The sequence below is a fragment of the Lasioglossum baleicum genome, chromosome 18 (genome assembly GCF_051020765.1).
Source record: "Lasioglossum baleicum chromosome 18, iyLasBale1, whole genome shotgun sequence".
Classification (NCBI taxonomy): Eukaryota; Metazoa; Arthropoda; class Insecta; order Hymenoptera; family Halictidae; genus Lasioglossum; species Lasioglossum baleicum.
In genome coordinates, this window is record NC_134946.1 from 5,987,381 (window position 1) to 6,014,520 (window position 27,140).

The window sequence follows — 27,140 nt, forward strand, 5'->3', positions numbered from 1 at the left end:
ATGTCGCTTGAAATGGTCTGAAATGGTCTCAGGAACCGTGCAGGAACCACCCCCTTTCGGGATTTTCACGAATTTTGGGACACCCTGTATATAGCTCATCAGAACTGATCAGAACTTTGTATTCAAAATTCAAATGCGCTTGCGTAAGACTTAGATTTTATCAAAGAGGTAATTTCGTCTCTGATTATACGTTATTCTCTGCCTTTAGCTCTACTATAAAATGATAAGCTACTTTATGTAACATTGCATTCGCTATTTGTAAATGCAATAAAATGTATTGTTATTATTTAAATAACCAATTTATTTATTTATCTCAGATTCGAAAACAGTGTATATAAAATTATAAGCATGTCGATTGGTTTTTGTAAATAAATTATTTATACGTTATTATTTATATGATAGTAGATATATAATAAATAATTGTTTATGTGAATTATTCGAATTTTCATTTTCGACGTTAATAAAAACTTGACTCAATGAAATTCACTGATGTTTGTCAACACTTTCATTATATATTTAAAAACATTCAGCTTGAGAATGTAGCATATTTAGTATAAAGTAAAAAATGACGACAAGAATATTCTATTTTTAAATGAGCATGACCTCCGCATGAGAAGATTATGTTAATAACATTAAGCAACAAATAGAAGGTTATACATTTAATATTATAAAGCAATAATGAACGAAGAGTGCCCAAGTTGTAAACAAATAACAAATGCATCATGTTCGAGGCTTGTAAAAGACAGTTGTGGCCATAGTAAATGCCGAATGTGTTTAATATACGAAGAACAAGGGTGTAAAACATGCAGCAATGAACACATTGTACAAAACATTGGAAATTATGGTAAATTATATTGTTAATACATTGATAACATATTTGATAGTTAATATCATTAATTGAAATTTTTTTATAGATTGTCAACCTTCAACAAAAACAAGTTCCAACAAATTTTCCACCTTTGATAAAAACATGAAGTATAATGAGGAAGTAGTACTCCCACTGGAGCTAGTCATTAAGAAACATTCTAAATACAAAACTAATGATCTTGAATTCGGTTCGATTGATTCTGAATTATCTTACGAGAACCCGAGTATTAAGAAAACAGAAACTTATAACAAATCTACTGTGACGGAATCTACAAGCAACATTTCTGAGAAATTGTATGCTTGCAACACGGAAACCGAGAATGTAGTTTTAAGCGCGCATACATTTTTAAATCAAGACGCATCTATGGAACCTTGCTACAATGAAAGAATAACAGATAGTTGTAATGCAGTATGTATACAAACTTACAGAAGTTGTAATTACGATTGTAATTATGCCACACATTATTATAATTTTTAGGACACTAAGACAGAGTCCCTGATCAAAGAAAAGTTAGCAAAAAGTAAATCGATTAAAAGTTTTGAACGTACACACATTTTAATACTGCCAGGATCACCAGAAAGCTACAAATGTAGCATTTGTAATAAAATTTTTCACAACAAGAAAGGAAAATGTTATCATGATGCCTGTGTTACCGGTATCAGACCTTACAAATGTTCTTTCTGTGATAGAACTTTTATCAAACGTTCTCACTTTGAGTATCACGAACGGGTGCATAAAGGGTACAAACCTTACAAGTGCAATCTTTGTGAAAAAGCGTTTCCACAACAAAATAAACTCAATAGACACATGTATTCACACAGCAGTAAGTTGTTGTTATGTTATTAAACATAAATAAGAGAACAGATAAGTCGACAAAGTATAAACTTTTTTTGTAAGGAGCTAATAAATTTCTAGAAGAGAAACAGTTTGTTTGTCCTCAATGCAACAAAGGATATACTAAAAAGGATGATCTAAGAAACCATTTGGATACGCATAATGGTACAGCTAGGTATTCTTGTAAGGCCTGTGAGAAAACTTTTGTAATATTGACTAATTTAAAGCGTCACTTAAAAATACACACAAGTAAGTATCTACATATATAAAATAAAATTTGTTTAATACAGTCATTGCTGAATTAATGTATTAACAGATGAAAGACCTCATACATGTGAGGAATGCAATAAGAGTTTCAAGGACAAATCGCTTCTAATTCGCCACAAGAAAATACATGGAAAATATCGTCCATTTTCGTGTGCACATTGTAGTAGAGTATTTCTATCAAAAAGTGAATTGAGACGCCACCTAACAGTTCATTCAGGTAAATTATTCATAAGAATGTATTGTAATAATATACATATAATGATATGATAAAATTTATTTCAGATGAAAAACCATTCTCTTGTACATACTGCCAAACAGTATTTAGAAGAAAAGATAATTTACATCGTCACATTAGACACCATCACCCAGATAATCCAGACAGTCCAGACAATCCAGATATTAAGAGCGCCGAATTACAGGACACTGCGTCCATAACAAATGCAAACCCAGTAAAAAGTAAACTAATCAATTCGAAACAGAAACAGAAACCGAAAAAGACCCAAAAGATGGCTTCTAATTTGTTACCAAAGCATTCGACAAAAGTATCAATGGTTTATGTAAGCTCTAATGATCAAATTAATTCTAGATTAGATTCGATGGGTAATATTACGCCGGTCATTAGAACTACTAGTGAAGTTAGTAATGCAGTTCCTGTCATTAATGGACCAATTAGTGCTAGAAAAACAGAGGATAAGACTGATACTAGAAAGAAAACATTTACATACACAGAACCAATACCTCTAGCTGAAGCTGTAGTGATAAACAGACGTATCGAAGAGAAATTGTATCCACAAAATGTATCAAATCACAATTATTTCTTTCGAAATTATTTGAACTGTGCAGACAAGCCACATTCGCCTCTTACGAATCAAACGTGTCGAACAAGTTCTCATTTGAAAAATTCTGTACATATGTCTCTCAATGAAAATCCATCTTTGGAGTCTGGTTCAGATTCCCAGACTAGTGTTACATGTCACGATATAGATAAATAAACTTGTAAATAGGGAAGCGGCAAAATAGAAATTAGAGACAACAGTAAATTGTGTACTGTAAGCGTACTGAATTAGTTTATGAGAAAATGTACTTTGTACTATGAATGTTTGTAATAATAACAGAACATTATTTTCTCGTCAATTATGCAACAGCATGTTACAATATAAGTATGTTGAATCATTTTACTTTGAAATAATACATAGCATTCCACTGCCAAAAAAATTAATTCAATAAAGAAATTACAAACCACTTAATTGTTAGTGAAATAATTATTTAATTGTGAAAGTTACTTTTCAATAAAATAATATAAATGTATAAAAAAAATTAAAGACAAAAAATATACAATTATTGAGTTAAGAATTCAATTTATTTTTCCTCATTTCAAATAAAAAATGTTTACATCAAAATATCATAGAGTTACATAGATTCATGTTCGAATTGATTAATTTTCATTTTGTAAAAGTGATGAATAAAAATTATTATAGAGCAGCTCTCAGTCTTACAAAGTTATACATAAATTTAAAAAAGTATAGTTTTGCATTTTTAAACAACTACAAATGTACGATAATTATATTATAAATTTGCGCACAAGTTTAAAAGAGTAAAATTAGACTATGTTCTTTTACATTTTACATCTAGAAATATCTCAGAAGGTTAGAAAATGTTTATCCATTATTTACATATCAGTATAAAAGAATTCAATAGTTTAATACTTAGTATTCTTAGACTTAAACTACGAAAGTAAAAACGCAGCGAACTATTTTTCTAAAATTAAAAAAAGTTGCACAAATAGTTTTGACGCTATGTACATGTTGTTTGATCTATTTAAAACAATTATTGAAATCAGACAAAGCAATTTTCATTTTATATGAAAATGTACATTATATACTAATTAAACATGTTTTTAAATAATGATGAATAAAATTCCAGAGATTTTGAGAGTTTCTTAACACTTTGGGGACGGATTGTTCTGTACGAAGCAATTTTTGTTGATCAATTGATTCACGGTATCAAAGTTGCTGTACATTTAGTTCAACTCAAAATTAGTTTACAACTTTTCCTATCCCGAGGCTCAGTTCGAGCTATCAATGCCGACCCCAGAGGCATTATTTTCTCCATTGATTTGATATAATGTCATTTAAATCTCACACACAATTAAAGACTATCAAACTATAACTATTTACACATAACGACCAGTTACATTGATCATACATAGTAGTAAAATAAATATAACTACTTTTATATCATCTATTAAGGCAGTCAAATTTACGAAGAGTGTGGATTCTTCTATGAAAACTATGAAAAAGAAACAAATTATTTATTTTCGATTAATGCGTAAATAACAGAGAAGTGAGCATCAAGTGGAAAGATTTTTGACTCTCTTAATAGATTATATAAATTTAGTCATCTCCTTTTTAAACAATCTGTATGAATATACGAATATTCAGAATTCATAGTCAACATGTTTGTAATGTGAAAGACCTTTGTCTATACTATATAATTATGACTATCAACTCTTCTGAGAGCAATGCTACTCTACTTATAATTTTGTTTTTTAACATACCATGAAAGTCTATTCTCGTAAAATTGTATAACTGTTTGTGGGCAAATCAAATTTGCTTCTTTCGCACTAACCAAGTCTGTTTCTTCTGTTCCTTTCCTGAAAATAGAATTATTAATACTGTGATTACTTAAGGTTCAATAAATGTTATGTTGTAGCTAACCATTTCATTAGAAACATTAGTTCTCCGCTAGAGTCTGTAGCGCCAATGATTTTTTCAGGTTCCAATTTCCTCTTGAATCCATATATTTTGTTGTCAGAATCGACAGCTTCTGTTTTATTCATAATTGAGTGTAGACTTTTTTAAAGTATTCAGCAGTGTATTTTATTCACCTAAGTGTATATACATATGTGATTACAGTAACAATTATAGATGAAACAAATTATGCTATGTGAAGAAAGGTCTAAATCTAACACTACATAGATAGTTTAATATTCACACAGTCATAAGTATATAAATATGATTTCAAAACATGCAGGTACTCATTTTAAACTTTGAAACTAACGTGTATAAAATGAATATGTTGCAAATATACTATATAAATAGTGTTATAACTTTCTCGTTTTTCTAATAGTGTTTTAAACTCGTGAAACAACACTCAGATCTTGAAATTTACTCGTATTCATAAGTGCATTCTAAATAATTATTGTATTTATTTATACCAAAGGTATCAACAGAAAATCAAAAATATTTATAAGAATGTAAAATTTAAGCTATAGTTGATATTTTACATTTGATTAATATTGGAAATATAATAAAAAAATAAACTATCATTAAATGATAGTTTAATTATAAATATAGCAAGAATTTATTCGGTATAAATGAGTTTCTTATAATTCCGAATCGATTTTGAGGTTAGGCCTGTTCTAAATAAATACAAGATTCTGTTACAATTATAATATTACAGTAGTAACATACATTTCAAATTTCGAAAAATGAGACTACATATGTACCTAATGTTGATCAATTAGGTATGAACATATCGTAAATAAATACAGTGGATTTATGTTAACTTCGACTAATGACATGTAAAGTTCTAACTTTGAAATTTATAATTCCACTATACTTGGTACTACTTTATAGTATAAATTTCAACTTTTACACAGATTTCATATTTTTTCACTATTATAAATTAACTGAATTTCTAACAAACTATAATACTGATTGTAAGCTTTCTTTTTACTGTTTTGTTTATTTACTAACACATTTTTGGTTACACATCGATTGTATGAAATGTCCAATGTACAGAACATCAGATTGTATCAATGGTATATATGAAATCCACTTGTAAACATTTTTATAATCAGATAAATATGTACTACACAAATATTATACGAAATATAAACATCAATGAACATTCAAGTCTTCCTGATATTCGTATGCAGTTCGATTTTTTGACAATTCACATTTCCGGCGCTGTATTAATATTCGTACAATGGAATAGAAATTTTCGTCGCTGCTGATAAGACCAGTTATAAAAATAACTATACGTATTGATTGATATTGAATAATAAAATTCAATTGTTTAGTCTATTTATTTAACTTACAAATCATAAAACAGTTTATTTCCATGTGATTTGCGTCTTTGGGAAAATGCACATGAAAATGGTGTCCTGAAGAGAAAAATTTATTTCGATGTAAATACATAAAAAGAAAAATAATTCTTACAAATAAATTGTACAACATCAAATATAATGGTTTTAATATTTTCACAGATAACATTATTATAACATATTCTCTTAGTTTTGCAAAAAATTGTGAAATTACAAAAGAAATGTGTTATGCGCATGCGTGGAACGTTCACTCGCGCATTCGGGGTTTACGTAAGTGTTTGCAGGGAGCAGTAATCGATTGAACGACTTGAGCGGCTTCCATTTCTCGTTTACGTGTGATTCGACCTCTGTTTGGTGTGGCGAAGGGTATTTTCACTCTTCTAAATTACCGAAAATGGTTAAAATGGAACATGATGTAAGTACAGAATCAAATAAATTATCTTAGTGTCGCAATACAACTTTTTCACACAAAATAATTCCTACAAACTAGAAACGTAGACGCGTCATGTACCGTCATTTTGTTTTGCACGTATAACCTGCGATTTTTTTCAATTTATTTCCAAGGATTTTCATAAATTCTTCGAACTCTGTTTTTCAATAATTTTACAATTAATTACGACTATAAATATCCTACATTTTTCGGAACTCTACGGTCTTTGTTATATTTCGATGTAATATTTATCCATTTGTCTGGTAGAATAATTGGGAAAGTTGTTAAGCAACTGTAAAAATTTCATCATCGACGATTTTTTAAGGTGTATATAATGTGTCGAAAATATAAATTTTGGTTACTGTGTATATATAGTGTATTTACGCTGTGTATGCAAGTATAAATCATGGCGTACCTGACGCTACGCTGTTTCGGAATTCAGCATAATGCTTTCGTTCGAAAATATTATGAACGCAGAATTATCTATTTAGATAAACTTTTCTATTTATAGTGTTTATAATCATATTTTCTTCCATTATCATAATATCTTTATTTAAGATTATTTACTCTACAGTTTAAATATTTTTTTTTATTCAATGTGTTATGTAAGATTAGTTAATAAGTTTACAAATAACATTATAGAAGATGATACTTTAATATAATGTACAATTATTCATGAAAATTAGCAATTACAGGCTATAAAAGTCTTATTTGCTTGATAAACAGAAAACAAACATTTTGTCATTAATCAAGTATTTTCAATGCATTATACATATAGTTCTTATACATTCATTTAATTTTATTCATAATAATAAGGAAATGTTATTTGTTGTTACATATAATATTTTGGGGTTCTCAATTTGGCTACATGATGCACAGATCGACCTATAAAAACAATGTTGATATTACAGGATGGTAAAAATGAGCCGGAGCATGTTAGGAAGTTATTCATCGGTGGTTTGGACTACAGAACAACCGATGACTCTTTGAAGAAACATTTTGAAAAATGGGGTGAAATTGTAGATGTAGTTGTAATGAAGGACCCAAAAACTAAGCGATCCAGGGGATTCGGTTTCATCACTTACTCTCGTGCTCACATGGTGGATGATGCTCAAAACGCAAGGTTGTATACATCTTAAACAAATCAAAATTTTCCAACAGACCGAAAATTTACAATCGCTTTCGAAATTACAGGCCACACAGAGTGGATGGACGTGTCGTGGAACCAAAAAGAGCTGTTCCTAGACAAGAAATAGGAAGACCTGAAGCTGGTGCGACAGTGAAGAAACTATTTGTTGGAGGTTTGAAAGATGATCACGAAGAGGAAGATCTCAGGCAGTATTTCCAGACATACGGCAGCATAAATTCAATCAGTATTGTTACTGATAAAGAAACAGGCAAAAAACGTGGTTTCGGTTTTGTAGAGTTTGACGATTACGACCCGGTTGATAAAATTTGTTTGCAACGTAATCACCAGATACGGGGGAAACATGTAGATGTGAAGAAGGTAAAAATGGTGGAAATATCAAAAGATATTTAATTAGCTAACTATCATTCTATGACTCTACAGGCTTTGAGTAGAGCAGAGATGGCTTCTGCATCTGGTGGCGGTGGCAGTGGAGTTGGAGGCAGCAGAGGAGGACAAAATGTGGGAAGAGGACCTCGAGGAGGTAATCAGGGAGGTGGCAACTGGGGAGGACGAGGCAGCGGTGGAGGCGGCGATTGGAATAATGGTGGTAATCAGGGAGGTTATGGTGGAGGTAATCAAGGAGGTTGGGGTGGTAACGGTCCCTGGGAGAATCAGAATCAAGGTAAAGGTTCGCAGAAAAAACGTTTTTTATTTCACCCTTTCCTATAGTCCATTTTTATATTCCTTTCATTGTATTTGATTAAATATTATTAAAAGGAGGTGGATGGGGAGGTCAAGGAGGCCAGGGAGGATACAACAGTGGTGGCAACTGGAGCAACGATAACTTCGGAGGAGGTTACCAGCAGGGATATGGTGGTGGACCAGTGAGGAACAACTTCAACTCTGGAGGAAGACCAGCACCCTATGGTATTAATACGGGTCCTAGTGGCCGACAATCTGGAGATTCGAGATGGCTACCACCCTTTGGTGGACAAGGTTGCTTCTATCCTTCTCAAAAGCCAACGCGTTGTCTGCTGCGCGCCTTGAGCAACTTTCCCTAGATTTTCTTGCAATACAATTGTGATACAAGTCCTATCGTAATAATCTTATAAGATTTTGTAGTTTAAGTTGCACAAGGAGTGTTCAGTTTAAATGTTTTACATGTGCAAGAAATATTGTAATGTCATACAAAACGGGACATTTAAGTATCCCAACTTTTAATACTGAAATAGTTGCATCTAGACTAATGAATTTAAACGATAAAAAGTATTTACGAATTTGGTTGCGGAAGGAAATTGAAAGTTTTCTTCCTTGAATGAAATATTAGGATTTGGATTTTTCGGCTTGGAAGTTTTAATTTTCATTCGTCTAGAAGCTTGAAGTTAAGATAAACAACTGTTTTATCAGATGATTGCTATTGACATATTGTCCCAATATTTAGAAGGAGACCTAGATAATATTTCCAGTAAAATATGTTGCAATAAGAAATACGGCGCGATGTTGCAGAGAGAAGAAGCGCCCTTAGTCCATGTTTTCATAGATCAATAATATATTTCTTTTATGTTTCATCTAACAGAATTCTGTTGAAAAATCATTTGCATTTACATTTTTTAATTTAACAAATTCCAGAATATTTGGTTTCAAAAATTTAGGTTTCCTGAAGGACAATGTTCAGACTTGTATATTTTCTATTTACTGATAGTACATGTGTTTATTAATTGACTAGTTCACTGTCCACCAAGTAAGGTATTGGGGTGGTCAAATTGGGTTATAAATTGTGAAGGTGTGCGAGAATCCCACAATGTCTAGTCGGGACGGGTCGAGAATTGTATTTGGGACCGGGATGGGTTGTCGAAAATTTCGAGATTCCCGAGAATTTTGAGATTCTCGAGAATATTCTACTAAACTGTTAAACCTCTATTAAATTGATACTAGTATTATTGTTATTATTACGATTGTGTGTGATTGATAATTATTTGAGCACTTTTACTAATTTCATGGTTTATTGTTTGTTTTTCAGGACCAATGGGTGGTGGAAACTCTGGAGGTGGTGGTGGTGGTGGTGGTGGTGGCGGTGGCGGCGGTTATGGCAACCAAGGAGGCTACGGTGGCAGTTCTCTAGGAGGTGGAAACATGGGTGGTGGTGGCGGAGGTGGTGGAGGAAGGAGATACTAAGCACTTTATCCATGGACACTCCCTCACATGGTAAGCATAATTCTATCTCATTCATTAAAATTTTTTACAATTACAACACGTATTAGACTGTTACTATATGATAAGAGTATAATAAATAACATTGAAAGTATAATACAGTGTATGTCAGACGACATATGATTTCATTGTCCAGACAAGGACTGTATGAAAATTTATTTTGCTTTTCGATGGAGGTATTAGAGAAATTTGAATGCTTCATTACAACTTTGATCATGTTTTTGTGTGCTAGCTGTGTCCAAGCTACAACCATAATCAATTGTATTTTCGTAAATAGTATATAACAGTGGTACAACAGAGGAGAGGTTTTAGAACAATGGTGAAACTAGTAGTTCTCTGTTTGGTTGTTATAGCTGACAAGAGTTTTTGGTATACTCAGGCATATGCTCCACCCACGTATAGTTTATCAGCTTTCAAAGTTACAACTATTATCGATCATAGAAATTGTAGTTTTTGACTTTCTAATTTAATGAATACGTTTGCGCACTTAACAATATTTTTAGACTATATTTTTTCAAACATGTTACGATCAGTTAAAAAATCAAGTACCAAGTAAAATTGGCGATAGCAACAGTCTAAACTTAATGTGGAAGTTTTTGGATACTTTGTTAGTTTTTATTTTCAAGTACATTACATAGATCAATATTGCATCGTTATAGTAATTTCAATGTTCGAAGAGGTAGAGCAATTTGACGATAATGTTTCTGAATGCGATACTATAAAATCCATGTATCTTTTACTATAATCCTATTTATGCACAATATACTAAAGCATTGTTAGATAAGGAAACATGATACAAAGTAAAGAAGGTAATCCATTGACATAAATAGCAAGAGATAATTTCATTTTTTGACCAATAGAAGGCTTGAACAAGCTAGACTTCAATATTGCTAAGTGTTCGGTATGCAATGTTTTCAGTCAAATTGTGTCAATGCACATTCAACTCCGAGATCTTAAGGAATTTTCATTGCATCTTTGTTCAGGGCTTAAAATGTTATTACATATTACTCTTTGTTGTCTTGTTACTTGATTTAGTAGTGTCTCGAGTAAGTCTTATCTTCATAATAAGGAAGATTATTATTGTCTTCTTGTTTTGCGCCTCTTAAATTTTTTCTTGGAAATTTAAGAGTCCTACATAGCGAATATTGTTTTCTTTCATCCTAATAGGTAAATTAGTATCAGATATTATTTAAAGGATATGGCCGAATAAGGTTAGTGAAAGTGACCTAAGAATGAATTATACGTGTACTTTTTAAAACGACTTATCAAGAAAAAACTTTTTGTAGGCAAAATCATTTTAGTAGTTTTTGGTTCATTTCTTTCATACAATCGTATGTAAAAGTTCTGAAAGGAGTCTTCTATGGAGCATTTTCGTTCAAAATCACCAATGTAAAAAATTAGATACTTGAAAATATGAAAATATGCAGATGTTTTCATAAAAGTTTAAAAGCAATATCATTTATGTCTACAAAGTAGCAATACATCGTTATAACCATTGATCCTGAACTTGTTCAGATTTTTTTTAGCAACTAGTTCATAATTAAAAAAAAAGAAGACAGAATGAATTACATTTTGTATCTTTTAACGACCCATCTTCGTCCAGAGAATTCAGATTCTGATTTCATTTTCCCAAATAATATTTCATAACTCTGAAAGGGAAGTACATAGCGACATGAAAAAAATAATTTGTCTGTATGAACCAGTCATAATAAATTGACGCGCAACTCTAAAATATTTAGGTAACAAACAGACAAACATTCAAACATATGAAGCTTTTGTTTTAGGTTATTATGACCTCTCTGACAATCATTTAATCCAGTTTCATCAACCAAGTTTCGTCCACAGTATTTTCACTATACGCAGTAGAAGTTGATCACCCGATGTTGACGTTGTTGGCGAAACTTTGCGTCGATGAGTAAATACTGTCGGTGAGGTCAAAATAACCCGTTGTTTTACGTATTAGACGTCACTTTTCAATTTCTATAAAAGTCAGATTTTTTCAGAACGTATTTCTCTTCATGGAATATGAAAAATGGACCAAACATCTTTAATCAGGTTTATTCTTATAAATGAAAACAAAACTATTTCCCTGGAGTTTGTTGAAAGGCACGAGTATAATTAGGTTGAAAGTCATCCTTGATCTCCTTACCCGGCTATAGTCTTCTGAAATGATAGAAAATAATATAGAACACGTTATTTAGCTCAAAATTGATAGATTTTTATAGTTTGAGTATTTCCAATCATCTAAACTAATAGATTTATGACTTTTAAACCTCAGGTGAACCTTCTACTTGTCTTCTAGTCGCCAGTACTATCTGTACTGTTTAGTATCGGAGCAGGCAGGGCTATAAGGCTAGAGACAAGACCAGGCAGGACAATCAGGATACAGGACAGAAAGAGAAGCGTCATCTGTTAGATCACAGTGAGGGAGGCTTTTGCTTGTATTTCATTTGGTATCTAGCACCTACTATATAATGTTTTACATATTCTACACTTATGTGAAAAACAATTGCAACATATAATTTTCTAGACCTGTGCTTGCACGTATCGTGTGGCACACAATGATATCCGCCAAGAAAAAAAAAAACGAAACTTAAACTAACAACTAATGATTTTAATTAGCGTGTCGTTGCTGAAAATCCAGAGACACATTGAAATGATTCAGTCACTCGGTTGCTATGTCTAGGGATACATCCGTGCCATCCAAAAGCATCTCAAAGCGTGCGCAACTGCGGCTATTTTTCTTTTGTAAAATATTTAACGAAAAAAAAACAATTAGCGACAAATAGGATGATTATACGATAGATATTGGAAAGCACGATTGTCTCTCTAATCTAGTGAAAGACATTGAAATAACGGTCAATGTAAGAATCTAGGTGTTTTATTAAGTTAATACAGACTTTTTAATTTCGTAAGAGAAAGGTGATTCTTATACAGACCAAAATCTCAGGATATATGAAATGAAATGTTATATACAAAAACGAGTATCAATGAATTTAAAGGAAATTCAGATATAGCATGAACTATAAATGTCGATTTAGCATTTTCTTTCGTAGGTTACGTTAGAATAACGAATTATTTTTTAAGTTGTAATGTTTTAAGAGTTAGCGAATAAAAATGACCAGAACCTTTTCCATGTCACTGTTTCATTTTTGAAATAAAATTCTTGATAGCATAGGAGGATAAGTCAGAGTACAAGAACAACTCGTATGAAATGAAAAGTACCATAGGAGAGCTGTTTTAGCTAGATAAGGGCACATCTAATCAATTGTTATATACAGAAATAATTAACAAAAAGTCTTGGAACTCCATGTATGATAGATTAAATCATTATTTGTATTCTTTGTCGAACTGTGTAGTCGATGAAAGCACTTTTATGGGCTTGATATATTTATATGTATTCACAGTATTAAATAATTTGTACATAACGCAAAAACCTGTGACCAATTTTATGTAGTTCTTGTAATATGTAAGATTAAGGTTGTCGGATTTATTCGCGAAGGGATGCGTTAGAACTCTAATTGTTCATTTACAAGGCTATATTGTATATTGAAATGCGTACCAGAATGAGTTACTTTGTATTTAAGGATACATGCAGAAATTTCATCACGGATTTCTTTGAACAATAAGAAAAATAACTTGCAATAATGAAATAAAACAATCTTAGGTTTAAACATTTTTTCTGTAGTGAATGAAATTACTTATGTTCTTATCGGCATATACACCTATTATTTCTTTGATTAGTAAGTAGATGCTCCTCGATTTTTTCAATTTCTTCGTATCCCTTTTTAATTAAATCGATTGTTTGAAAGCAATTAATCAGTGTTGTGCAAAATGAGCGCAGTAGTCGTGAATATCTCTCGCTTGTTATTGACGACAGAAAAAATATGTCAGAGAAAAATTATGATTCAGCTTCGTGAGATAAACAATGTGGTAATCAAACAAATTTATTTCAAGGCCACGATTTTCGAGATTTCAAGGTTCTTTTTAAAATGGGATGGTGTGTTTTTATTACTAGTATAATACCATGATTTTCGTGTAAAAATGAATTTTCATTATTTTTCGCCAAGTTTATGTATATGAACGATAATTTCAATTTGTGTCGCATGACCGCAATCTTGAGTTCTGAAAAAACGTGACGTTGAGAAATATTTGTTTGCTTACCATAATATATGCGCTCACGAATCTAATGTTTTTCATTTGATATTTTTTTTTCTATTAACAATAATAAACGGGATAAAATGAAAGTAAATATTAATTTTCAATTCTTTGTGTGTACAATTATATAACGTTTACTAACCTTCAGAAGCAATTAATTGATGATTTATTAACTATGCTGGGAAAAGAAATTTTTTAATTAAGTCAATACAACTTAAATGTAGTAGTAGACTCAGTGCAAATTATTTCAGAATAGTTTTATAATATTATAGATAATGTATTTCTAGACATTGTACAGCACTGATTAGAAAAAAGTTTTGCTCAAAGATCAAAGATTAGTTTTGTTGTACTTCAAAATTGATTTCCCTTGTTTTCATATGAGTTTTCTTTTTAGCTTGTCACTTCGTCATGTATTGAAAACTGATTCGACACATTTTCTTTTTTAAAGTAAGTTTTTTGTGACTCGTTAGGTAGCAAAAACGTAAGGAGTAAATGATCAGATAGGTAGGTAAAACTTTGTTTACGAGCACAGGTCACTGTTACCATCGACAGGATAATAGTCCACTTAGATCGGTCGGGCAGACATATAATAGCATTGAATATTAATAGTAAGAGCGAAGTATGAAGGAAGAAACTAAAGGCAGGCAGGTAGCAGAGCAAAGGATGATACTGACACTGCGCAGCAAGCTAGGCTTTGCTAGGCTTCTCGCTAGCCTCTGTTGTACAACCACAGGTAGGAATAATAGATTCATTTGTTTAGATAATAGGGCAATGAATGGCAAAGTGTGCATGATACAATGTTTTATAATATTTCTGCTGGGTTCTGCTGTTTCAATTAACAATTATTTTCTTTTATTAAAACAGACAGAGTACAAGTAAATTATATCGTTAGACCTTTGTTGACCCTTTCGCTATGATTGAGCTATACAAATAAATCCTTATGGGTAGTAAAAAATAATCACAGTTAGCTACTAATTGATTGAAATAGAAATATGTAGAAAATTATAATGATTGCAACAATCTAATGTAGTTTATTTAGAACCAAAGTTACTTTTAATAATACACTATAGTTTTAGTTGCTCTTGGTAACGAAAGGGTTGAAGTGAACCATCTTGAACGTACTATCAGTTAGCTTTGTCTTGTCTTGTGAATTAATATGTTCTATAAATCCAAAATACTATTTTGTTTTCGATGCACCAGTAGGAGAGGACAAAAAATCGTGCGATTCGATTGAATTGATATGATATATTTAACATATCAATTATATAGACGAAAAGGGAACCTAACATTTACAGAGATCATATATGTGACTTCCATTTATACAAGATTAATCAATGAAATGATTTTTAATTTATTAATTGAGCCTTTTGCTGGAGAACTTGTGTCATAAACTCTCATTTGTTGTTTTATTTTATGAGATCTATATTATATAGAGATGGGCATTGACATCTGTTGTTTCAATTACAATTGCATTCATAGTTCATGTCCAGCTCGGTATGAAAATATACGTATCTATGTATACTTCCTTAATCAAAAGTTTTGGCAGACTAAAATTGCATTAAAAATGTGAGTAAAATATTAAGTGCGAGAATATTAGCAATGAGGAAGTTGAAAAGATTTTGGCTTAACTAGAAAATATGAGTGTATAAGAAGGAGATAGTAATTATTTTTGTTTCACATCATGTGTATTAATTGCTATCTTTCGTTTTTATTAATTTCTGGTTTTTCCATTTGGGCTGGTACTCCCAGAGCGCTCCGTGTCACAACTGCCATTATCAGTTAGTCATCACGGGAGGTAAGTTGAAGCGAATCAATTTATTTTTATTACTATTAACAATTCTCATAGACTGGTCACTAATATTTAATTCGAAGATTTGTACAGGATGTTTAGTAACAGTCGGGAGAACAATTAAGGGATAACTCTTCGTGACAATGTAAGATGAAAGTAAAGTGTGAACGAATTGTATGTGTACATTCCATGCTGCAAATTATTATTAGTTTCTAGCACGGTTTCCTAACCATGAGGTTAATAAATGATTACGCAACTATTATTACGCTAACAATGTCGACTAAAGAAATGAAATGTTAGGCAGCATTGCATTAGCTTTTACTATATTTTGAAACTCATTTATGCATAGAATTCATGTAAAATTGCATAAAAATATTCATAGTTATATTTAAAAAAAGAGCGCTAAGTTAAAAAAATAGAATAACACATAAAATAAATACTAAATTAGTTACAGAATACGTTTTATTTAATTGTTCAAACTACATTAGAATTCTTTAAACTTGATACATATTTTAGTAAATGTTTTAAAAACGAAGCGCAGGTCGCAATTCTTTTAGTTTTCATTTTGGTCTTAGTATTGTTATGAAGAATCATCCCTTATAAGCAGGTTATACGTATATGGCAGAGCCAGGCAACTTCTTCCCCGTCCTTGCTGTGCGACCCCCACCGGGGCTTGCCGGTTCTTCTACTCTTCACTTTTACCTTGACTTTATGTTCAAAGTTCGAATGGTGGGAGACGCTGGTAGGCACTGAGAAGCGAGGAAAGAAGTTGCCAGTTGCCCGGCTCTGGTATATGGTTTCCAAGGTTAAAATAATAGTTTCATCAACTTTTTCCTGTTTTCAACAAAAAATAATGACTCACATGATTATTTTTTATAATATTGTTGCAATCCACAAGGATAAAAAAAGTTAACATGTATTTTAAAAGTGGGGGACCATGCATTGACCAATTATGATTAAATATGAACATGCGGTTTCTATATTTTAACTTTCAAGTAATTCGGATGGAAATTAGATGAACTTGATTGGTTAATTTACAGAAAATATAAGATAACTTTAATAAGTAAGATAAAGAAAAATGATTTTAATTACTTACTAAATAAAATAATTAAGTTTAATTGAAAGTATGCATGAGTCTGCTAATATTAACTAAATAAAATGCATGTGTATCATTTCTATAGTTAAGAGCAAACAGTGCAATATTTTAATTGAATTGCAATATTCTAGCTATTTTATAAAATATATTTTATGCAGTAGATACGCTCAAAATAAATTCAATAAGGTATTGAAATTATTTGTAAGGCGCCAAATCTTGAACACTACTAATAATGTCCGAGGTATAATTTTATAAAGATTAATTATTTCAGGTATTTTTCAGCAGTGTAATTTAACTTGTTATTCCTTGAAGGATCGAAATAAATTTCTTGAACATCTAATGAGTTTAATTAATTTTCACCTTGAACTCAGCGTCCTTTGCAGTTTACATCGTTATCAAACTAAACGTCATTAACATAAGCAGTTTTAGGTGCAGAATTGAACGAGCAAAAATTAATAATTTAAATTGTCTAGGGACAAAATTGTTTTTAAAATATGATTGGTGACTTCTGCATTAATTAATTATTATACGTGTATCATAAAATTTAATAAAACATTCAATGTGGAATTAATGAATCAAATACACGCAAAAAATATCCCCTCAACTATAGGGAGGGGATATTTCTGTAATGTGAACCACTACTAATGCGACGCGAAGAGTCGCAGTCGTCGGCACAGTTTCAAGGCCCGTGAGATTAATTGACGATGAACTTTTCGGGTGCAACGAAGGAAAACGTATAGGAAAGACAGAGACGCAGAAAGTCGCAGTCGCTTCGGCCGCGCGCGGTCTCTTTTTACACGCGCTGTACTTCTCTACGTTCGGCTCGGCCTTTGAAGCTCGCAAAAATAATGTCCCTCTACGATAAATGCAAACGGATCCCCCCGAGGCTTTTGCGTTTATAGAGGATTTACTGTACATATAGGGACATTTACTTACTTTCAAATTGTGTATTTTTAACTATAATTTGTATCTAATACTAATGTAAAGTATATTTATACATTTTTCAGAATCTTCTGTTCCTCCGTCGCGTCGGATTCCCGGCACACTATTATTTACTCACGCGAATACGTCCGAATAACTGTGCCTATCTTCGGAAGTCTATTTTGGAAGCAGGAAACATCACACTTCTACACAATCACCAAAAATTAGACAACACATTTTTCGAAATCGTGACAGCGAACGAGAAGAAAACAGTTCTGTGAGCTCAATGCAATTTTCGCGCAAAAATTCTGCTCTTCCAACATACAATGTGTTCGATTAAGGCTGATCGATTGAAACAAAAAGAATCTTTTTCAAGTAGATATTGATTTTTCTATAATCATCTTTGTTCCGTCGCTTCTTCATCTTATTGCTGCGGGCACAAAGGCCCGACTACAGGCGATATACGCTACTGTGCAAAAGAAAGAAGCACCCAGCATAATTATCAGATATAATGGCAAACAATATCTTTATGCAGAAATTGTATTGCACAATGATTGATTTATTGCATTTAAATTAGATAATCCGCAATAACACATATTCCCAGAATTCTATTCAATTAGACAGCGGAATCCTTTTTCAAAACTTACTGTATTCTTATTTGATTTTTTACTTTTCTATTAAATATGACCGGATGCTTGCTTTTTTTACACAGTACATATAAGCGTACCTGCAAAGGACGTTATAGCAGGCAAAAAACGCATGTCGATCGGCTCCGAACTGGCCGATTATTTTTCAACCACCGTGCTCCGACTATACAATCATAAATCACGCCATTTACGATCGAAGACAATACCAAAAGGAATTTCCTTGACAGTTTTCCACTTCTCTACCTAAAGTCTTTCCAACACACCCGCATCCAATTAACGAACGCTACATTTCCCCACCTAAATCCCTTCAAGGTGACAATCGCATTACTATTTTGATCGTGGTCGGAGTAACTTCTCGTTCACTGTCACAATTTCGGAAAGTGTGTTGTGTAGTGTTCAGTGATTGTGTATAAATGTGGTGTTTTCTGTTTCACTTGCAGTGTGCTGTGGATCCGACCAAGGAACAGAAGATTCTGAAAAATTTGTAAGTACCTATACCTTACATTAGTATTTTATAATGTAGCATTGGTATCCTTATGTATAACAATGGATATAAGGGTTTATTTAATATTTTCCAGTGACGGGTTATAATAAATTAAATATTTCAATCATTAACATAATTTTTAGAACATTCTTAATAATTCCACAATTAATAATTCCACAGAACAAATTTACTGCACGCACAATTAAAAACCTGAGAATAAGACCGCCATGTTTTTCGTTACTTTTTCCGTATTTATTATTAAAAAATTTGAACATTCTCAAGAGACCTCGTTACTTTTCAATTGTAAATTATATTTACTTTTCGGTTTACTGTTCTTACGTGATACAACTGGTTTTTTTCACACGATCATAATAATAATAATATTAAAAATATTGAGTTTATCACAAACCATAGGGCACTAACGTAAATAGTTACTATACAAGATTATAAAATCTCGGAAACAAATTTTGTTAAGTAAACTTATCTATCTAATAATCATTTTTTATTAAGTAAACTTATGAACGTGATATTACGTAATTTTTTTATTTACTCAGTAAAATCCTACATGTTAACAAATTTACGTAATAAATTTATTTCTTGCTTTTACTAAATGAATAAATAAGCTTACTTAATAAATAATAATAAAGAATAACGATTTTTTATAATAAGCTCACTGGACATTTTTGCGATCACTGCATCGACGTTAATTACAATTTGATTGCAGATTTTATGCAAATCTGAGAAAAACGATAAAAGAATTTTACTGGATAATATGAACTTGTATAAAACTCCACGGTCCAAATATTAAAATTTTCAAACAGAAGACAACGCGTTCGTGTTTTCGGAGGTTTCGCTGGCTACGATATTACACTGTGCTTTCGTCGAGGCTCCGCCAATGGAGTTTGTCGAAACGCAGGAATGATTGATCGCTGATTTGAATGTCTCTTTGTAGAAACAGAATTCACAGAATCCAGTTCTCCCGTAAATCGGCACGTTCACCATTCCGTTGGAAACTGCAATATTTCTGCAACAGGTAAGTGCCAATAAGAATATGGTATCACGGTACATGGGATATCTTTCAACTAACAATTACACTGTCCCCTACATATTTGAACTGAATACGAGTCCGTAAATGCTTTTCCATTTTAATTTGCATGCTCTGAAGAAATTAATAATACAATAGGACCTCGATTAACTGGATCCCGATTATAAACAAATATGCGTTTAAATATGATTATATTATGAAGGGAAATAAATTTTCAAAAATAAACAGTTTATTTTGGAATATAAATACATTTTATTTATTTAATCGAGGTTAACCGAGGTCCTCTACTGTACTTGAAGTGAGATAATTTTTTTGGACATTTTGTGATCTATTTTAAAATATAAATACGTTGAAAAAAATCGAATTACATATACTGTAAATAATATATTTTATTTAGTTATGAAGAATTTTAGTTATTAAAAAAATGTAAACGTGTGGGTGATGCCATTGTTACATCCCTGTAATGGGCGTCATCATAACAACATGTATATATGTCAGACTCTCTGACAACTACAAACACACATAAGTACCTATTATACTCGTGAATCTCCCGCCAATCCTATTTATATAAGAGTGTTTAATGACACGTCGCTTCGGTAGTCACCCTCTCTCGAATTACTATCAATCTCTTTCGTTCTCAATCTCTTCTCAATGATTCTCTCGAACGTCACATTGAAAGTTTTATTATTTATTATTCAAATTTATTGAAGCATTAAGACAATATTTGATGTACAATGTACAGTCAACGAAGGTATTGGATTTTCTAGATCATTTCTGATGGATTCGGGTCACGTGTATTTTTTCTCACGAGTATAGTCTGAGAGAGTGGCTTCCACTTTAAGGGTAGCCCCTTTTCTATCAAATCACGTAATAGAAATATTTTTAGGAATTCATTGTAGGAAAACTAAATGTGTTAAACTAAAAAATCGAACATAATTTAAAAGTTATAATTCTTAAGGAAGTATTCTAATTTGTGACGCCATTTCTACACGAATGTTTGGGAATTATTATCAGAAAAACTATTGGACCTTTTGCATTGGGATTTTGCATATTATGTATATTTATTGGTATTTGGAGTACAAGTGTGATTTTTGTAAGGTAACAATGACGAAGATTTCACGAGTTATATATGTATTCCTTTAAAAAGTTGTTTCTTAATCAGTATTAACGTAGCTATGGTGTGAACCGAAAGAGATGAAAAATCTTGATTATTTACAAAATGGGCAGTATCTTGAAGTCAAATGACTTTTTATTAGATTTTGTAATATATTCGGCCTTTCGCGCGATAGAGTCGCAGGGAAAATTGGTTCGTGCGGTAACAGGGTATGTGCTGAAGATTTTCTCAAAATTTGAAGTCGATTGGTCGACTAGAACTCGAGAGATATTGTAGCAATCGCCCCGCAAAAAGGGCTTTCGAGTTATCAACGTCTTGCAATGCTTATAACTACAACGTCAATTTTACTAATTCAAACAAATCCCTGTACCACATATTCTACACGCTTGTACTAAAAGAAAGTGCAAAACAAAAAATTCGATTTTTTGAAAATGAAAAATAGGAAAAGAAAATAATTTATTGAATTCTGAATTGGCTCTATATCAGGCATGTCAAACACGCGGCCCGTCGATAAATACTAATAATGTGTTTCTTTATTTAGGGTCTGCATTTTGTATTGCGGCCCTCGAATTAATTTATGATACTTAATGAGGCCCTTGGTGATAAATGAGTTTGACATGCCTGCTCTATATTGATACCGAAAGTATAGTTCGTGTATTTACCGATAATGTTGGTCAAGCTGTGCCTTCTCGATTCTTTTGTCTTTGGCGCGTCGATTCTGGAACCATATTTTAATTTGTGTTTCTGTAAGCCGCAGCGATGTAGCAAGTTCGAATCTTCTTCTCCTGGAGATGTATTCGCCTCTGCGGTATTCTACTTCTAGCCTCAACGTCTGTTCACTGCTGAATGTTGTCCTTTGTCTTCGCGGTCGACCTTCTTTCCTCCTCCTACGCGCTACTGTCCAACAGAAACTTTAAATGAACATCAAACTACGCGAGACTGTGCATTTGTCGAATCGGATATAATTTTTGTTGGAAACATTTGTTTGTATATATTAATTGCAGAGATAATAGAGTTGGTTCGAACGAGGCACCCTGTATGTGTGTAATTTAAGTGAAATGTGTTAAATTTTTCAATGGCCCGGTCGATTTAGTTTTTCATTCTTTACGGAAATCTGTTAAGCCAATTGTGGCAAAAAACCGATAGTTTCGGAGACATTTCAATCGAACGGTTCTAGGTATTTTGCAGAATTTTTATTCGTTATCAAAAAAGGAAAATTTCACTTCGCAATTATATCCTCTCGGTTAAGATACAGTGTACAATATGTTTAATTTGATTCATATTTTTAATCTTTCACCTACTGATTTTTATTAACCCTTAACTGGGCGCGCCTGGAAAAGTTAAGTACAATTTTATACCACTCGGGGTCAAATGGACCCCATGCACCCAGTTAGGGGTTAAATATGAATAACATTTAAAATTATTCTACAATGTTTCACCCATTTAACCATCTTGAAACTTTCCTACGTAATAGTTATGTGACAGAACATTATTCTTAATCTTTTGAAGAGTGTCACTCAAAGGGTTGTTTGCGAAAATCATCCCTGGAAGAAATTATTTTTCTCGATCGTTAATACAGTCGATTTAAAATTCTGAAAAATATCCCAAATAAAGGCAGACAGTAGCTTCATGTTCGTTTTTCTCCCGTCTAAATATCTTAAATAAATAACTGAGAAAAAAAGTTAAAGCTTGGTTTTTTTCAGCACCACATCACCCTTAACCTAGGGGGCAAAAATCTGAGATTTTACAGAACCACAAAAAAAAATGGGTGAAACATTGTTGAATAATTGAAAATGTTACGCATATCGTGGATATCGTGGTTCTGGTATTTTAAAATGTAATATTGTCGACGAAAGGAACGTCGCTGAATTAAATGAGTAAACAATTACAAATGGAAATTCTGCACAGAAATTGGAATCAAATTCAGCGAGTTAAAAAATAATGCTACGAATTTTGTCCGGGTTTTGACGATTTTCGAGTACTGCGCGACGTTTATGTAATTATGACATTTCCCGGAGGTTCCCCGTTTACATAAGTTTTCGTGGAACAAGCGAACGATTCCTTTGTCTGGCCCCGTTGTGACAAAGGCTTAAGAGGCGGCCGAATAGAGTCGGGTTAGAGGAAATACGGCAATGTACATTATATTGAGACGCGGCCAACTGCGCCTCGTAATCTCATCAATATCGCTACGAAGTGGCGAAGCGGAATACATCCTTTCAAACACGCGCGCACGTATGTCCGCTGTAATAATGCGACGCGCCGTCGAACACTTAGGTAAACCGGGGAAATACTGAACCGCAAACCGCCAGAAAATTATCAAATATTTTCGGATTCGCTGACAAATCAAACATTAGTTGCTCGAATCAGTTTCCTATGCTGGATAAATGTCTCCCGTTCGAATAGAAGAATGGAGAATATGTTATCGAAAGTATTTTTCATCGTTGGCTGTACAGGGTGTCTCAAAAATGTAGTACTTGAAAAATTACTGAGGTCATTTCAAGTATCTTTTTCCTTTGAAAAAGTCTTTTCCGCGGCTTTGTTAAGGAGTTATTAACCACAAAGCACGGACCAATTAGAGCGCGGCTACAGCGGACGGATTCCGGATCAGCCAATCCGACGCCACGCTCAGCGGCACTTGTCCGTTTCTTTCATTAATAACTTCTTAACAAAGCCGTGGAGAACATTTTCGCAAAGGAAAAAGTTACTTTAAATGGCCTCAGACATCACAGTCTTTTGAAGGAACTATGTACAACATTTTTGGGACACCCTTTGTAACTCTACAGAAGAAATTCAGTTCCTATAGTAATGCAATCATCAAGCCATTTTTGGATATCTTCGTAAGAAACTGAACTACTGCTGGAAAAGACCAAAAATAACCTTTAAAATTCATTTAATATACAAAGTTACTGTATAATTAAAATTAGATTTAATTTCAATAAAATTTTTAATGTTACTCTCCAGTAATATTAAATTTTTCTATGAAATTATCTTAATTATTGCTTCATTGGTCATGGAATAAATGGTACGTTCATTTCGAAATAAGAAAATCTCTATATCCCCTCTTCTTCTTTCGCAGTTGTCCGCTAGACACTGCTTAGTGCCTGAACGAGAGGGTATGTCATAGTATAATATAATAGTTTCTTGATAGTCCGCTTTCTTATCGAGATATGAAGCTCACCTTCAAGAAGAACAGCTCGGTAATCATTGGTTTTTAATTTTAATTTGGTATTCTTTCGAACCAGAAGGTTGAATATTACATATCATGATACAAAAATTCAAGATGCCTTCATATCCCAATAAAAAAAGCGGACTCTCGAAAAACTAATTAATTAAGTGAAAGAAGTATTTGTTGAATTACGGAGAAAAATTTTCCAGAGTTACCACAAAAAATTGCTGTACCATTATTCAAAATATTGTTTACATTATGAAATATATTGGTATCTAATCAATTACTACACATTTAAGTATTGTACGAGGTATTCTATTATATCAATTTCATATTCATGAAACGAAGAAAATTGTATAGCATGGAATTATTCTAGATCGGAAGGTATGTTTAATTTTCGAGTTAAAATAGTTCCGAGTGCAGAAGGTCAATAATGCTAATCATTTCTGTGTACGATGTAGATTAAACTCGTGTGGGACGCATAAAATTTGAACGGTAGTCAACGTGTTGATGAATAATACTCACAGAATGCCGAGAATCCCTGCAGATAGTTCTCCGAAGCCTGATGATACGGCAAATTATGAAGATGCGACGAGTGCGTGGGTGGATAAGTGATCTGCGTTAAATGCAGATGTGTCAGAGGAAGACTGGGCACTCTGGGAAAGAGTCCATGAAATAATGGCAGCTTTAGGCTTGAACTTTTTTCTCTGTCGTTATTTGTTAGCACGTTCATCCCGTTGTTGCCTTCAGCTTGCTCTGAAAGCGTCTCTTTGGAGTTTGATGCCTGTTTAACAAACAATTGAAGTGTTGATACTATGCATATCGGTGTAAACTAAAAGGCCTAGCATAATATGTTATCGTTTAAAATTGTCCATAATTATTGAAGCATCGATTAGAAAATTAATCAAATTAGTCAAGCATAGAAAAATGAATGGATGGAATATGATGATTTCTGAAAATTGGAACTGGTACCAGATTTTTTGGCATCTTAGGTGTGTTAGTTATAACTATATATAATTTTGAGATTTGTGTTCAGCCTGTCACAATCTATATGTATAGCAATTCACTGCTAGTTTTTGGACTATGGAAATTTATTAGGTGGATATTGAAGTTTTCGTGCACACTGCAATTTATAATAATTAAATTATTAGTTTACAATATTATGGACGTATAAAACTCTCAATGTTGAAAAAGTAAATATCTCAAAAGCCGGAAATGATGGATACAAGAAGTTTTCAGATTAGTATTCACTGCATCAAAATCTATGAGAATTCCTCATTTCTTATTAAAATATTGAGATTTATAATAGGAAAATTGTTTCAAGGAGTATGTAAATATATTTAAACATTAACAACGTAAAATTATATAATAAAGCCTCATATCTTCTTCAGAAAAGACACAACAAATTTCGAAATTCGGTACAAAAGTAGCTATTACAAAATGGAAAATCATAGTAAACGAACAGTAGTCACTTACCTGCACAATATGTACATTATCAGAACCATCTCCATTCGACGTGTTTCCGCCATTGTCTTCGGCATCCGTTGCCAAATCACTTTTCTTACCACGATCGTCATCGTCACTGCTCTCGATCTTCTCTTTCTCGAGGTGTCCATAAATCCTAGCGAAAAATTGTCGCGGCGATGACGGCCCTTCCGTTTTCGCCGACATCTATCCCGAACAACCTTCCACCGATCCCTCGAACCAATTATCGTTCCCGAAGAAAAACTCAAAAACAAACCGAAACAACCGAAATACAAATAAAAAACAAGTCCTCAGTATCTCAAAGTTGAGAGTGAATCCGTCATCGCATAAAACTTCCAGTTCCAGCCCTAATTAACATGATTTCGCACAGTTTCAAACAGGTCTCGTCACTGGCACCATCCTTGCTTAACTGGCACTGTCAAATTTTTATAGTAACCGCGACAATTCAGTGAAATGGTTAATTTTTAGCAAAATCGTTGGTGGTTTTGCAAAACCGTGGATTTCGGAGGAAAGAGAGGAAGTTTCGCGAAAGTTCGGATAATGGAGAGGAGTTTTTGATGTTTGTTAGATTTTTTAGTTGGATTAGGGTTGTTAGGGGTGCCTGGTACAGGCATTTAGGTGTCCGTCGACGGTGTCCGGCACGAAATGGGGGAAACACTGTCGAGGATCGCGAAAGTTAGGGGTTGGAGAGGCAGCATACGTAGCCGAGGCGGTTCTCCACCCTCTCCTTATGGCGGATATGGGTGGGAGGGATGCACGGTGGCCACGCCGCCCCCAACCCCCTAGCGGGGAGGCCGGAAACCACCCCCATCCCTTCGATTTGCGATAATTCCGTTGTAACGCCTCTCTGTGAAAGGGCACCTGCGATCGCGAGCCACCGACGCGACGGGAGGGAGGTTTTTTAATCGCGTCTCTGTCGCCGGGAAATTCGCCGTGAAATCAGCTATGTAGAACGTTTGATATGCGCACGGGGTGCTGCATTTATCTGGAGAATGTTTAGTTGCTGTGCAGAGGCAGCGTAAGTACAGTAAGGTCTCAATATGTGCGAAAACTTCGGGATGTCAGTTGCATCGTGTACAGGTACTGTCCCTTGAACCCAGCAGGCTCGAATGAATTATTTGACAAGTGATCTTTAAAATGTATCTTATTTGGCTATATGCCACTTGAAATAATCCTTTAGTTTAATTGATCAACTAAGTAATTTAAAAAAAATTTAAACGGCATTCATACAATTTTTCATTTCTTCCCTTATTTCATCAAATAATTCGTACCCCCGAAAATTCTTTTTATTTCGTGTGCTGAAGAACAATTTTAATGATTAAACTACAAAAATTAGCATATCTGAATTTAATAATTGGTTTATAATACAATTATTGATTTTGCTCGAA

At 33.0% G+C, this 27,140-nt stretch overlaps 3 protein-coding genes across 8 annotated transcripts; 2 read left to right on the forward strand and 1 right to left on the reverse strand.

Annotated features, from left to right (window-relative positions):
* Window positions 1-32: 32 nt before the first annotated feature.
* LOC143217897 (uncharacterized) lies at window positions 33-3,322 on the forward strand. Of its 2 annotated transcripts, none has more exons than XM_076442605.1 (6): window positions 33-844; window positions 915-1,276; window positions 1,346-1,691; window positions 1,766-1,951; window positions 2,019-2,186; window positions 2,252-3,322. In XM_076442605.1, exons 1-6 carry the CDS (start codon window positions 679-681, stop codon window positions 2,959-2,961), a joined length of 1,938 nt encoding a protein of 645 aa, XP_076298720.1. In that variant the 5' UTR covers window positions 33-678; the 3' UTR covers window positions 2,962-3,322. The 2 variants fall into 2 exon arrangements, with proteins under 2 accessions (XP_076298720.1, XP_076298721.1); XM_076442606.1 differs by having other exon boundaries at window positions 35-844; window positions 1,784-1,951.
* Window positions 3,323-6,333: 3,011 nt separating this feature from the next.
* Hrb87f (Heterogeneous nuclear ribonucleoprotein at 87F) lies at window positions 6,334-17,130 on the forward strand. Of its 5 annotated transcripts, none has more exons than XM_076442622.1 (7): window positions 6,334-6,492; window positions 7,419-7,630; window positions 7,702-8,014; window positions 8,078-8,324; window positions 8,414-8,632; window positions 9,657-9,841; window positions 15,755-17,130. In XM_076442622.1, the coding sequence occupies exons 1-6, from the start codon at window positions 6,472-6,474 to the stop codon at window positions 9,809-9,811; spliced, it is 1,167 nt and encodes a 388-aa protein (XP_076298737.1). In that variant the 5' UTR covers window positions 6,334-6,471; the 3' UTR covers window positions 9,812-9,841; window positions 15,755-17,130. The 5 variants fall into 5 exon arrangements, with proteins under 5 accessions (XP_076298737.1, XP_076298735.1, XP_076298739.1 ...); XM_076442620.1 differs by lacking the exon at window positions 15,755-17,130 and adding an exon at window positions 12,126-12,983; XM_076442624.1 differs by lacking the exon at window positions 15,755-17,130 and adding an exon at window positions 12,126-12,983 and having other exon boundaries at window positions 8,414-8,563.
* On the reverse strand, window positions 16,314-26,428 carry LOC143217907 (homeobox protein rough). Its single transcript, XM_076442636.1, has 4 exons — window positions 25,744-26,428; window positions 24,793-25,051; window positions 21,764-21,998; window positions 16,314-19,966 (listed from the first exon to the last, which is right to left on the reverse strand). Exons 1-4 carry the CDS (start codon window positions 25,936-25,938, stop codon window positions 19,756-19,758), a joined length of 900 nt encoding a protein of 299 aa, XP_076298751.1. The 5' UTR covers window positions 25,939-26,428; the 3' UTR covers window positions 16,314-19,755.
* Between the last annotated feature and the right edge of the window lie 712 nt (window positions 26,429-27,140).

Coding starts and splice junctions, on each gene's coding strand:
- LOC143217897 (XM_076442605.1), top strand. CDS start 679: ATGAACGAAGAGTGCCCAAGTTGTAAACAAATAACAAATGCATCATGT. Junction 845..914: donor ACAAAACATTGGAAATTATG/GTAAATTATATT, acceptor ATTTTTTTATAG/ATTGTCAACCTTCAACAAAA. Junction 1,277..1,345: donor TAACAGATAGTTGTAATGCA/GTATGTATACAA, acceptor TATAATTTTTAG/GACACTAAGACAGAGTCCCT.
- Hrb87f (XM_076442622.1), top strand. CDS start 6,472: ATGGTTAAAATGGAACATGAT. Junction 6,493..7,418: donor TGGTTAAAATGGAACATGAT/GTAAGTACAGAA, acceptor TTGATATTACAG/GATGGTAAAAATGAGCCGGA. Junction 7,631..7,701: donor GATGATGCTCAAAACGCAAG/GTTGTATACATC, acceptor TCGAAATTACAG/GCCACACAGAGTGGATGGAC.
- LOC143217907 (XM_076442636.1), bottom strand. CDS start 25,938: ATGTCGGCGAAAACGGAAGGGCCGTCATCGCCGCGACAATTTTTCGCT. Junction 25,052..25,743: donor ATAATGTACATATTGTGCAG/GTAAGTGACTAC, acceptor TTTGTTAAACAG/GCATCAAACTCCAAAGAGAC. Junction 19,967..21,763: donor CAGCTTGACCAACATTATCG/GTAAATACACGA, acceptor TACCTGTTGCAG/AAATATTGCAGTTTCCAACG.